General features: G+C 38.4%; 1 protein-coding gene across 1 annotated transcript; it reads left to right on the forward strand.

Moving 5' to 3' along the window:
* Positions 1–515: 515 nt before the first annotated feature.
* Positions 516–11,528, forward strand: LOC111339572 (fibroblast growth factor receptor 3). Its single transcript, XM_088726967.1, has 16 exons — positions 516–923; positions 1,538–1,568; positions 1,895–2,137; positions 3,414–3,692; positions 3,860–3,919; positions 4,431–4,556; positions 4,677–4,701; positions 4,964–5,181; positions 5,406–5,516; positions 7,018–7,208; positions 7,396–7,518; positions 7,807–7,880; positions 8,913–8,953; positions 9,384–9,480; positions 9,921–10,023; positions 10,205–11,528. Exons 1-16 carry the CDS (start codon positions 549–551, stop codon positions 10,277–10,279), a joined length of 2,172 nt encoding a protein of 723 aa, XP_088583093.1. The 5' UTR covers positions 516–548; the 3' UTR covers positions 10,280–11,528.
* The last annotated feature ends 1,238 nt before the right edge of the window (positions 11,529–12,766 follow it).

Consider the following 12,766-nt stretch of genomic DNA (forward strand, 5'->3'; position numbering starts at 1 on the left):
CTCTTTCCTAAGACTTTCCGCACCAAGAAGCGACGTTTCTTCTTTAATCTAGCAACGATCTTCCGTTTAAGTAAAGAAGCAGAATGTTAGCACCTACTAAAAGTTCAGCGTCCTCTGCGTCCACGCGCGTTGGTTGACTTGAGCACAGGCAGCCCAAGCTCACTACTAGAAAAGCGGACGTGACTCTTACAGTGTTGGGCAACGTTTTATATTTATAAAGGTTTGTATGGGATGTTATCGGTTTCCCTTAAAAGAGAGAAAAAAATGTCTTGTTTTGAAATAAAATGGACTTAACTTATTACCTTGTTGTTTTCTTTGTTGATAACCAGCATCTCAGGCCCTTTTGAAGCGTTTTCGGCGAGTTAGCGCTATGTTGGTATTCCACTGCATAAATCTCTCTATCCTCTCTCTTGTACAGTTGCTTCATTTGGCTTTTTATTTTCGTTATTTATTTCTTTGTTGTAAACAACAGATGTTACCACTATAAAGTGTGTCACACCATTTAATCAACTGATGTTTTAGGTTTGAATGGAATATGTGGCTTCAAAATGATCTCTCAGCCGAATAAAACAGTAGTTTCCTTCATTGGATCCAATCAAACATTTTCCTGGAGTTTTAAACTAACTGAGGGGGAGAAATCAAAGAAACTGGAAGTTGTCCTTGCCAGTTGGAATAAAAAATACGACTACATAACTGGTGACCACTGGGTAACATATGTTCGAGAATCAAACGGGAGCGAATCAGTAGTCAAAGATAAAGAGGCCTTAATCGCAAGGCGTTTAAACTGGGTGGGAGACTTGGCACGTGGCTTCGTGGCTTTCCAACTTCTGAACGTTCAACAACAAGATACTTCAGATTATGGGATTAGGTTCCAAGTTTCTGGTTCTCATCCTATGGAAGATGGGTTTACTCTTTCTGCTCAGGTAGGAAATCATTTCTTTTCCAGGCAAAGAGGTAACTTTCGAGGAGAGTATTTTACAGCTCGACATTTTAGAAATAGTCGTTTACGTCTTGATTAAACTAGGACTGCAGAGAAAATAACTAAGAAAATATAAACAACTCCCGTGAGTTTGTTGTGTTACAAACACAGTTGGCTTTCTTTCCCGGCTGTCGAAGCGAACAAGTCATTCTTAATTCTTGATAAAGCGAAATCTTTTCGCAATACAATAAACCCTTTATCAAATATGTTTGTTCGGTCAATATGGCTACATATTAGCCTCGTTATAATTTTGGCATTTTTCTGCAGCCATCTTAACCTCACGCATATTTACTTTTTTCTTAGCTCATGAGCGGGCGGTCTTCTATAAATTCTGCGATCTGATTGGTTCTGAGAGCGGGCAGTCTTCTCCCATCCCTTTGTCTTGAGTACCACCCTCGGCCTAAGGCCTCGGGTGGTATACAAAACCTCGGGTACAGTTTTTACCAACACGGACCTCCCGGTTGGTCAATAGCATATATATCCAGCACCAGCCAAGCAAAGAGCCATGATTTAAAGTCTTACAATAAAACCTAAGAACAAACTATTTTTCCCTCACAGGTTCCAACTCCACCACCAACGAAGCCACCAGGTAGGATTCCCTTCCCCCTTTCCTTATTTACGTGAATACTCTAATGTTTAATGCTTATAAAGCGTGTTATTGTCTTCGAGAAATAAAATGATTGATGAACAGAATTTCCTCAAAATGTACAACTACATATGCTAAAATCATGGTTGCCATTATCTGTGGTCTAGTTAGTTGGTTAACGAGCAGATTAAGGTCGCGACCTTTTTCGTGAGAAGTTAGCTTAGCGTAAGTTTAAAAGCGGTTACAGTTGATCCTGGCGACAAAAAAATGGTGCAACCAGGTCTGATGCAGATGCTTGAGATCATACATCTTGTTTATCGTTTAATTAGAACCTGAAAATATAACCGTCGAGATGAAGGAAGGGGAACTACTTAATATCACCTGCCGCGCCAGAATGGGGCCGGAAAATTCATCTGTCATGTGGCTGAAAGACAACCGACCCATGAAGAAAGGAAGGAACAGTTTTCTTGTCATTCAATCCATAAATCGATCACAAGCAGGAAAATATATGTGTGTGTCGCTGTCCCAAGATAGAAACTACAGCTCGCCTTTCACTGCTGTTGATGTTCTATGTGAGTATTATCAGGTGTGCTTAGCTCAACATTTGTTAAATAGATGGCCACGTTCACCCAGTGTGTTTTGCGCAAAACTTTCATCGTTATTACCCAGGAGCTCGATAATTTTTCTCACTAACCAGGAATTATTTGATAAGAAACATTCGCATCGGACTATAGAAGAACAAATAAGGCCTTCGAGGTCTTTAAGGTGGCTGGTACCGGTTTTCATCTTTTTGATGGTTTGTAACTTTGAAAGAATACAACAGACAGATTGACCAAGGCCAGCTGAACACTTTTACGGGGTTGAATTACATAGTCATTGGTTATACAAAAATAAGTGTCATTTCGTTACTAGCAGTTTCCATGGCAACGCTTTCATAGGCTTATTCAGACGCATTTTTTAGCTTGTGGCTTAAATAATTCAAAAACTAACCCGGTGACCCCCTGATTGTTTTTAGTGATTGCTTTTGGCACTTGAAAAGGAAAATGCCCAAAGATTTTTAAGAAATTCTACGGAGCGGAATTTCAGAAAATCTACAAAAAGGGCATTTTCTATTTTTTTTTTCTGATGGTTCCTTTCGACGTTATTATCATATTGGAACAATAAAAAGAAAGGGATCACCGGACTTGTTTTCATGCAATAGCTCTCGTAAGTTTAGCAATTTCCACGCGCGTTCTCGCGCATTTAAAAATCTGAATTCTATAAGATCGACATTTGCTCATGATCTGTTTTAGCTACCGCTAACAATTGCGTGGGCTCGCGCGAGCACCTACGATCTGATGTTTACAGACATTTACTGCTAAGAAAATCATTAAACAGCCGTCAAAGACAGCCTCCCGAGCTCATCTTAAAAATCCTACACATGACTTCTGGCTATATCATATTATTTTCCTTCAAGTTTCAAAGTCTTCTTCCACTTCAGGTAGATTATCCTTCATTTGAGTTCTTCTTTTTGGCCGTCGCAAGATTTCATATCGGTTGAATATTTTTTTTAAATGTGAAGTGAAGCAACCTTTACTTCTCCGAAAATCGTCTTCGTTATCTTAGTTTCTATCTCCTGCATTCACAGAGGCCGCTCAACACATCAAATACAAGCTCTTAGGTAAACTTATCTTAAAAGTAGAAAAAATTCCACGCACCGCCATCTTTGTTTTGAATTTTCATCTTTTGATCTTGCGCTTCTTTCGCACGTTTCTCTCGCGCGCGTCACGCAAGAGTGACCTGTTCCCCGCGCGAGGAAACTGGTACGAGCCACCTTAACCTTACGTGAATTTCGTTTCTCTCTTTTAGATAAACCGAGAATACTCAAACCTAGGAAACAATTGACTTTGGAGTTAACACGAGGAAATTCAACCATGCTTGAGTGTACAGCCGATGCAAATCCTTTCCCGATCTTCACTTGGCACACAGAAGGTGGAGATATTAAGCAAGGCTTTTCAAATACTTCAAACTCAAGTTACTTGGCAGTTACTCCAATAAATGACAGTAACGTGAAAAACTACATGTACAAATGCGTAGCAACCAATAAGTTAGGATTTGACTCGGTGACGTTCACGTTGATAGAAAAGGGTAAGTACTGTGACAGTCTGGTCACAAATTCTTTCAATCATGGGTATTGCATTCCAGGTCCAGGTTATTGGTCTACCTAACCTTGCTTAAATGCACTAAAGTAATTAGCCTGATCGTATAATGTTTTTACTAATCCATGCACTCACGAGTCGTGAAATTTCCTTTAGGTATCACCAACGTCACGGGATCAGATGGTAAACCCGAAACAGGTGCTTCCAAAGGTGCAGGTTAGTTAATAAGGAGAAGAGTTCACGGGTATTGCTTTTAGTGTTTGAGTCCTTTGTAAAAAAATTACTTTTTCCTCAAAGTCTACATGCCGCATACTCTATTTGACGTTATTTACCCTTACATGACATCGTTTTACGTTTCGAGCAATCCCCCATCGTCAGAGTGAGTCTCGCTCTGACGAGGGGCTAGAACTCGAAACGTTGGCTTTTAAACTCTTTACGGTTTATTTTGTCTAGAACTAAGTCATGCATGTGCAGCTTGGCTGATTTATGCTCATTGGATTAAATATTCAATCACCTTTCGTTTCAAATTTAAAGAATGCAGAGAAGCTAGTCGAACCAGTCATCGATATTGAATATGGATATGTTACTTCAATATTGTAGGTTTTCCTGGGTCTTCTTAGGATCTCCTGGGTCCTTTTAGGATCTTTAATTTAGTTTCATGTCCTTGATACTGATTAGATTATCTTACTAATCAATAATTTAAGAAGAACTCTTCTCTTGCAAACAGGTGGTAAAGAGACACTCACCATGTACCTGTCTATAATAGCGGGCTTAGCGGTGATCACGATTTTCGCTTTCCTCATTTGGCGATATGCTGCCAAGAGATCCAGAATACAGAAAAATCAACGAACATGTGAGTGAATATCTATTCAAAACCGACCTACTAAATGTTTTTGACATACGTTGTTTTATATTTATATACGCTGGTCGCTATAGATACTGTGAGTAACGTTAATTAATCTCATTGTTTCAGGTGAAGAAGCCAGTGAAATCCACACGTATGTATTCGTTAACTCTGGAATAAACTATCACTCCCTGTCAAACAGAAGGCAATTGTACACAATTGCAGCTTTTCCACGAAATGAACATTTATAAAAATAACGATTGGACAAATAGACTAAAAGCGAACCAACATATTTAGGCCGAATGTTGTTTTCCCGTGATTATGTCCAATCCCAGATATTTTTTCCCGTTATCTCTGCCGTTATTTCAAGCATTATCACTGAATATAACCTAAGCTCTGATGTTATTTGTCGTCAGGAAGTCCTTGGGATTGCAAGCCATACGTAACGAGCCTTTTCCATATGGAGCTTGCAACTTATCCTCCCCCGGTGACCCTGAATGGGAAATACCACGAGCAAGGCTGGATGTAGAGAAGGTCATTGGACGTGGTGCATTTGGCGTGGTCTCACGAGGCTTGGCATTAGACCTGCCGGGAAAACCAGGATGGACTGTGGTAGCAGTGAAGAGTGTTGAAGGTTACATTTCTTAATTTTTTTTCTTTCATTAAACAAAAAAAAAGAAAACCAAAGCAAAACAAAAAACAAGAAATACATTTACGTTTCGAACCATCGAGCTTTGATACAAAAAACGTCGACATAGTGAACTTTAGGTGAAACGAGTGTTGGAAAGAAGTTAGAAACTGTAAGTTTGATCATTCCAGTTTCAACCTGAATTTTTTCCGTTGGTGTTTTTTATAAAGAGGATGCTTCTGAAAAAGAGAAGAGAGACCTGTTGTCTGAGATGTCAGTCCTTAAACACCTTGATCCTCACCCTCACGTCATTCGCCTGTACGGCTGTGTTACTACCGAAGGTGAGCTTGAGGCAGTCGCATACTTGCTGTCAAATGTAGCCTTGAATTATGAACCCATTTGGTGTCAACGACACATTCGAAAGTGATGCTAGAGTGCAAGAGTCTTTCTTGTTAAAAATCCCTTCGTTTTATGAATCCGTGTCACTGTTGACGTCACTTTTAATGTTAGAAACGAATTGTTTGATTACTGCGTCGTTGTAGTATGTTTATGCGTCAGTTACAGTTTGTAACTAAGAGTGCTAAGTGCTAAGGTTATGCAGCGGTTTGTGTTCAAAGGTCTTATCTTATTGTGTATTTTAAAATAACGTAATGCATAAGATTTGTTTTCAAATGTCCCTAGGTTGGGGGACTTGTTAAGTTTCGTTTAAAAAATCGTCAACTGCACTATGCATTCTGACAGGAGCTCTTTCGTGGGCTCTCGAGTCTGGTTAAAGTCCCCCACAAAGTAGTAAACGCGTAAGAGAAATTTCTTATAGACAAATGTGCTACATGAATGTATCGTTTTCATGTTCATATTTAGGCTTACTACGCGACTCTTATCCAAGACTTCTTAAAGGCTCATTACCAACCGAGATGCCTCGCGCGCCCGGATTATTTTTCATATATGAAAAATACGCTATTTTCCTCGTAGTTGCGGAATTGCTTTTGATATCTTCTTTCATCTTACAAATAAGGGCTTTCAAAGTTCCATCTTGAATCATGTGCGAACAAAAAACTATCGTAGTATCCGTATCAGTAAATAGTTTTTAATTCATACATGTATTACGGTGAAGAACGTCATTTGAAAACTTGATGCCGCCGAAGAAGCGGTTTAGAGGAAGGCCGAGTCTGCTTGGCTCGGCAAAGGTTATTCGACTTCGAGAGTCTGTGTATGATTTATGGAGGGCAAGGAAAACAACCATGGGTTTCGGTAACACTACAGACAGTGCTTTTGCAGAAATTTTATTGCAGTGTTCCTACGATGGAACTAGAGACTACTGGGAGATTTTTTCGAGGAGAGAATAACTCTTTGACTGATTTTTACTTGAGATCCTGAGATATGTATACAGGCGATCTCATTTGTACAAGTCATTATTCTATAATTGAAATGCGTAAAGTCGATCAGTTTTGGCCAATATTGGTCATTTGTTTATGTTTTATTAGTGTTGAAGCCGAACAATTTCCTTCAACATCAAGTAAGCTTTGTACAATTTTTATACACAGACTCGATTTATGATTTTTCATTCTCAAATATTTAGCTGCAAATTTGTTTACTGTGTTTTTCACCAAATCTTTGTTTTTCTTTTTAATAGTGTTTGGGAATGACAATCAGAGTTCGCCATTTAACAATAGCGCGATTCCAAAACCAAAACAAACGACTGCGAAGGATCTCGGATGGAAATGGGCCTTTAAGAAAATCTAGTTCGTCATGAGTATGAACAGGTTACCTTTAGTTAGTTTGTAATGAATAAATCAAGACAAAGCTGATAACCAGTAGCCAAACGAACTTTCTTGTATTCAGCCCGGCTCCTCGTAGTTGTCGAGTATGCGCAGTATGGTGACTTGCTTGGGTATCTCAGGAAGAGCCGAGGAGTTCGAGATAACTACTACAGTGATCCCTCGTTCGAACCTCGCACCGACCTTACCTCTAAGCAGCTCCTACGGTTCGCATGGCAGATCAGTGATGGAATGGACTACTTGTCCAAGAAAAAGGTTGCAATTTCACCTTATGTTGTACTTCGAATCTCGTTTACTGGGGTATTGACGCCCTCTAAAAATACTTTAGTTCTTTTCAAATGTTGATTTTGTTAAGTTTCTGCTCAAAAGAATAGAATGATATGAATATCTATGTAAATCCTAATCGTTCAAACGTTAACACATATTTGGGTTTTGGCATCAGATCATTCATCGTGACTTGGCCGCGAGAAATGTATTGGTTGGTAACAAAGACGTTTGCAAAATCACAGATTTTGGAATGGCCAGAGATGTCTGGCAAGAGGACATATATGTCCGAACCCATGAGGTAATTGTTTATGACATATTTTGAGGTGAAGTCTATTTGAGCAGCGTGATTTAACAACACTTTTCAACCCAGTCTCTCTTTTCTCCACAAAGCAAAGTCGTAAAAGAAGGTAACATGAAATGAACTTACTGATATATTTTGTGAAAAACACGCTATCGCATAGTCTGCATGTTTGCGGTAGCGGAGAATATAACATGACATAAATACAGCTCTAAATATGGAAATGAAATATGGATATGTTGTTTAAAACTCCTTCATAATCATTTTTGTTTCCATCTTTGGTTTTAGGGCCGTCTTCCAATTAAATGGACGGCACCCGAGGCTCTATTTGGAAGTGGTGCATACACGACACAGAGTGATGTGTAAGTTTGTTTTGTACATAAACATACGCGCAAATATCACCAAAATATAATTAATAGTCCATAATATTCAGCGTTTGAACACAGGACGATGGACTGAAATAAGGGAGTATAATAAATAAATGGATACGTCAATTGAAGTTACCCCTTTGGGGCTTTTTAGCCACAATGGCAGGATTCAGACCAGTGGGCTATTTACAGAGTGCAGCCGAGGAGCTGAATTAGTGGCAACCGAGAACAAATCCAGTGAGTGGCAGGGTGGAGGACTTGAACCCTGGACACCGGATTACAAGTATAGCACCCTAACCACTCCGCCACGCCATCTCCTAAGTATCGGTTAATATGTAAAATATTAAATGAACAAACCTTTCTTTTCATAAAGGTGCTACGTCGGCGGAGGAGTATAACAAAAAAAAAATGGTTTTATCAAATGAGTTGATAATGTAAATTGGCCACCGTAAAGAATTTGTGAGCTGACGTTTCAAGCATTAGCCCTTCGTCAGGGTGAATGAGTTGGGGCTGACTTTCGAATTGTCAGCTAACAACAAGCAAGATTTATCGAAAAAATATTTAAAACTTGCTTCTTTCAGTTTCCGATCCCTACTTTAGGGAATCTACTTTTCTAACACAAGAATTAACAAACAAAAGGACTTAGTATGAGTTTTTCACAAGGTGGTTAAACTTCGTTTAGTATATGAACGTTCTTAGAGGCAGTGTGGCTGCGATGCTGGTCTCAGGTTAAAGTCCTCCATCCTGCTACTCACAGGATTTCGTCTCGGTTTCCCAGGTTCAATTAATTGATTGTGTTTTTTTAAATATTAGCTGGCCTGCCTCTTGTCAGATTGGGTTCTTAAACACTATGTGTATGTTTATTTACAATGTTAATCTGCAATTTGTTTGAATTTGAGAACCAGAAGTAAATCAGTTTGTGACGGCAGGTTTAGTGTCACCTTCAGTAAAAAAGTCTTAAATTATTATCCCAAAGGAGCAAGACATTTGAACAGTCTTGAACTTTTATCATTATGCAAATTTTAGGTGGAGCTTTGGTGTGGTCATGTACGAGATCTTCACTGTCGGTGAGTTCAAATGAGAAATTTGGAAATCAAGCTTAAAAAAAATGCTCTTAAAAATGAATGGATGCTAAAAACTCAATGGTTTTAAAAATTATGTTTCAACGCACTCGTTGAAATGTCGTTATAAGGTAAATAGCAACCAGAAAACTTCAACAAAAGAGATAAATAACGGTAAAGAATGAAACAAGCAATATAGTAACAAGGTCCTGGCATCTCTAATTCGCCCACGAAGGAACCTCTTTCATGAAGATCCCGTATTGCTAAACATTGCTTTCTCCTGACGAGGAGCTTTAACACACTATTACCCATGTACATCGTTAGTCAAATCACACGTCTAGGGATACACAAAAATATTTTGGGTATTATTTCTCTGGGAAAGATTACGCTGTTCTTAGTTTCCCTCTAATAACCGTTCTGTGTTAACTCAAAACAGGTGGAGGCCCGTTTCCTGGGGTGTATATGAGAGATATCCCCACCTTGTTGAAGGACGGGTACAGGATGGCTCGCCCAAAGTTTGTCAGTGAAAAACTGTAAGTAATTATCATCGGGAAACAGATAGTCAGGGTTTATAGGCAACAAAAATAGTAATGCTCAACTTTCCTTTACTTCATTGTATTTTAGCCGAGAGCTTAAACAGAGATTATTCTTTGGGTCATGAACATGAGATACAACCGATGCAATCTTACATTTAAAAGCTGTCACAGTGGAAGAAAAGTTGTGATCAACACCGGCTTAAAGGGAAATACCTTTCCTTGCCTCGAAGATATCTACTTTGCTGGTTTGTGAACAGTATGGAGGCTTTCTTTTCCTTAAGAAACTCTTTAACAAAATGCAGGCCCGTATAATATAGATTTTCCCTGTAAGATAATCTTACAGTGAAGATCTATATTATGGAGTGTTACATGATGTAACACTCCATAGAGGGAAGATCGAATAGGCGTCACTGGTTATCTTTCTTTTGTTCAAACAGGTACAGCATCATGATGGAATGCTGGAGGAATGAACCCTTAGAAAGGCCAGACTTTGTGTGTCTTCGGTCACGAATACACAGCATGGTCAGGGACGAAGAACAGGTTAGGACTGAAATGTTTGATCAAATTTAAAGAGCTAGGGTTAAATCTTTGGAATTAAATTTAGAAAATTCTCTTAAAGTCAATAATACGATTATCATTTGACAATATTACGGCTTCCTATCTGCTATGATATGGTTTCTTAAATTTGTTTTAAATTCTTGCTTTCTCTTTTCTTACTCAGGATTATGTTAACTTGAAAGGGCTGTTGTATGAAAATGTGTTACCAACCAATTTAAGTCAAGATTTTTCAGTTTAACAAGTGAGCCGAATTGAGCGAAAATTGATATAGAAATAGATCTCAGGCAAAGAAAACAGTGTAAAAAGGCTAAAACTATAGTAGTAATCAAAGAATAGTAAAGTACTTTCGATTAGATAATTTATGTAAGAGGTGAATACTACAACTGAAAAAAATATAAGAAGTATTATTATCCAATTGTGCTTTGTAGAGCACAAATAACGCGCAAGACGAGTAGAAGTATCACGCGATATTTGTACTCCAGAAATATCCGCGAAACTCGAGCGCACTGAAATAACAATTTGGCCTGTTGGATAATAAATCTCTTATTAGATGTTTTGTTGTATTAAATCTCTTATCTCTTAATAGATCTGTTATTAGACGTTTTGTTGTAGAGTCGTTGTTTGTATTTTCACTCGCCCCACGGGCTCGTCAAAATACGGCACAACTCGTAAAAATACTCAGAGATACTACACAACAAAACGTAAGATAAGATGTATAATTATCCAACTACACTCCGTAGAATAAAACTAACGCCCACGACGAGCACAAATATTTCGCGGTATTTGTACTCTAGAGAACCGGTTGGACAGGTTTTATCGCATCGCATAAGTAACCAACTGGATTGAAGTTACGTAAAAAGTGGCGGACAATTTAAATCATTTTTCTGACGAAGAAGAGTCCGAATGGCTGGCGAATATTCATTCAAGTTTATTAGATAAATCGAACGAAGAAAAGCAGTTAGACGACAATGAAATTTAATCATTTATTGAAGAAAATAGAAACAGCAACACGACAACGCGCCAATTCCGTTTCACTTCGTATACTTCTGTCATGCGCTCCCCGTAAATAAGTATTCACGAAATTCGCCCGCACTGAAATACCAATTTGGCGTGTTGGATAATAAATAACTTCTTAGACTTTTTGGTGTGTCGTATTGCTGAGTATTTTTACTCGTTATTTGTATTTTGACCCGCCCTACGGGCTCGTCAAACTACGGCACAACTCGTAAAAATACTCGGTGATACTACACAACAAAACGTCTAATAAAATATATTTATTTGTGGTGTGCTGTAGTCACGATATTTGCTAGGTAAAATGAAGTCAATTTGATAAAATTGTACTCTAAAATAGTCTGCCACTTCTAGTGAGTTACATAGAAAGGTTGCAATAGTATTTTTGGAAACAATAACGATGAATATGAACCACGTTTGACAAGACATTGTTAATCGATTAGCTATGGACAAGAACACGAAAATAAAGGCAATAAAAGGTGAACACGTCTCTGCGTGTTAGTTCTCTAAGCATAAGTCATGGCCAATTTGCGAACATTACAGCGGGGTGATCACATTTTCTGAATTCAAAGCAAACTGTACAATTCGGTGGGTAAGATATGAACTTGGACAGAAGAGTAAAATTTCACATTTATCTGTTTTGATGACATAGCTATTGTTTGTTGTTGAAAGCGAGAACAGCTAAATCCTTTTCGTGCTATGCCCTTTCCTGTTCGCGGGTGCGCTCTAACACTGCCTCACGCTTTCGGCGTTGAAGTTCCTTTTCTGCGATCTTTCGTTCGAGTTCTGCGCTTTCACTTGTGGCGGCGGCTTCTGGGATCGCTTTGATTCGGTGCTCGCTGACGATGCGGAGGACAGAGACTTGGCGGATTTGGTTTTGCGTGACGAACAATGACTTACGCCAGAACCGATCTCTAGCAATTTTCGGATTTTCTACTATTTAATCGTTCCATTAAGGCGTACCCTCACCAAACAGGCAGATAGTCTACAGATATGCTCCTCAGGTCTGCAGTATATCTGTGAAATATCTGCATGACCTATCTGTAACATATCTGTAACATATAGGAATTTGGCCCAAAATTTCTAACTGTGACAGATATGGAAAACCAACAGTACTTACATATCTGTGGAAATATCTGCTACTATAGATATGTTAGCTATCTGTGGATCCCTACTGTGGCTATAGGGGAGCTGACTAACAAGGGTGACATAGGGTACCAGTGTAGTTCATAATTTAAGAACAAGTGAATAAGACACGGCAATGTTATCTATTTGACATAGTTTATTGATATAAATTAATTATGTAAGCTATTTTTATTTCTCTTCTAATCAACAAGAACATATAAAACCTATGAAATAATTAAAAAATACAGGAATGATCATAACATTGTGCTAAAAAAAGTTCTAGCGGCTTTAAATTTTTTTTTTTTTTATATATATATATATATACTTCTCTACAAGCTCCACCACACTTATCTTGCAAGGTTTTTTTTACAACTGTGGCAGCCTGCTTTCTATAATTTTTCTCATCCAGAACAAAACCTGGGAAGCAATGAAAAGACAAATGTTCAAGTCAGTTCTCAAATGATTGAAATTGTGGATTACCAACAAACAGCCCGACAGTTGATTATGTTGGTATTATGGAGTTTCATAATCTAAAATACTAACAAAAATTTCAACTAAGGAGAGTATATGTAGTAGTTTGTTTGATCAT

Source organism: Stylophora pistillata, chromosome 7 (genome assembly GCF_964205215.1).
Source record: "Stylophora pistillata chromosome 7, jaStyPist1.2, whole genome shotgun sequence".
In the NCBI taxonomy this organism is placed as follows: domain Eukaryota; kingdom Metazoa; phylum Cnidaria; class Anthozoa; order Scleractinia; family Pocilloporidae; genus Stylophora; species Stylophora pistillata.

Bases quoted from the DNA above. Each gene is read 5' to 3' on its own strand.
- LOC111339572 (XM_088726967.1), top strand. From the start codon at position 549: ATGATCTCTCAGCCGAATAAAACAGTAGTTTCCTTCATTGGATCCAAT. The intron at 3,693-3,859 runs GTAAGTACTGTG...AATTTCCTTTAG, and splicing joins GTTCACGTTGATAGAAAAGG to GTATCACCAACGTCACGGGA. The intron at 4,702-4,963 runs GTATGTATTCGT...ATTTGTCGTCAG, and splicing joins GAAGCCAGTGAAATCCACAC to GAAGTCCTTGGGATTGCAAG.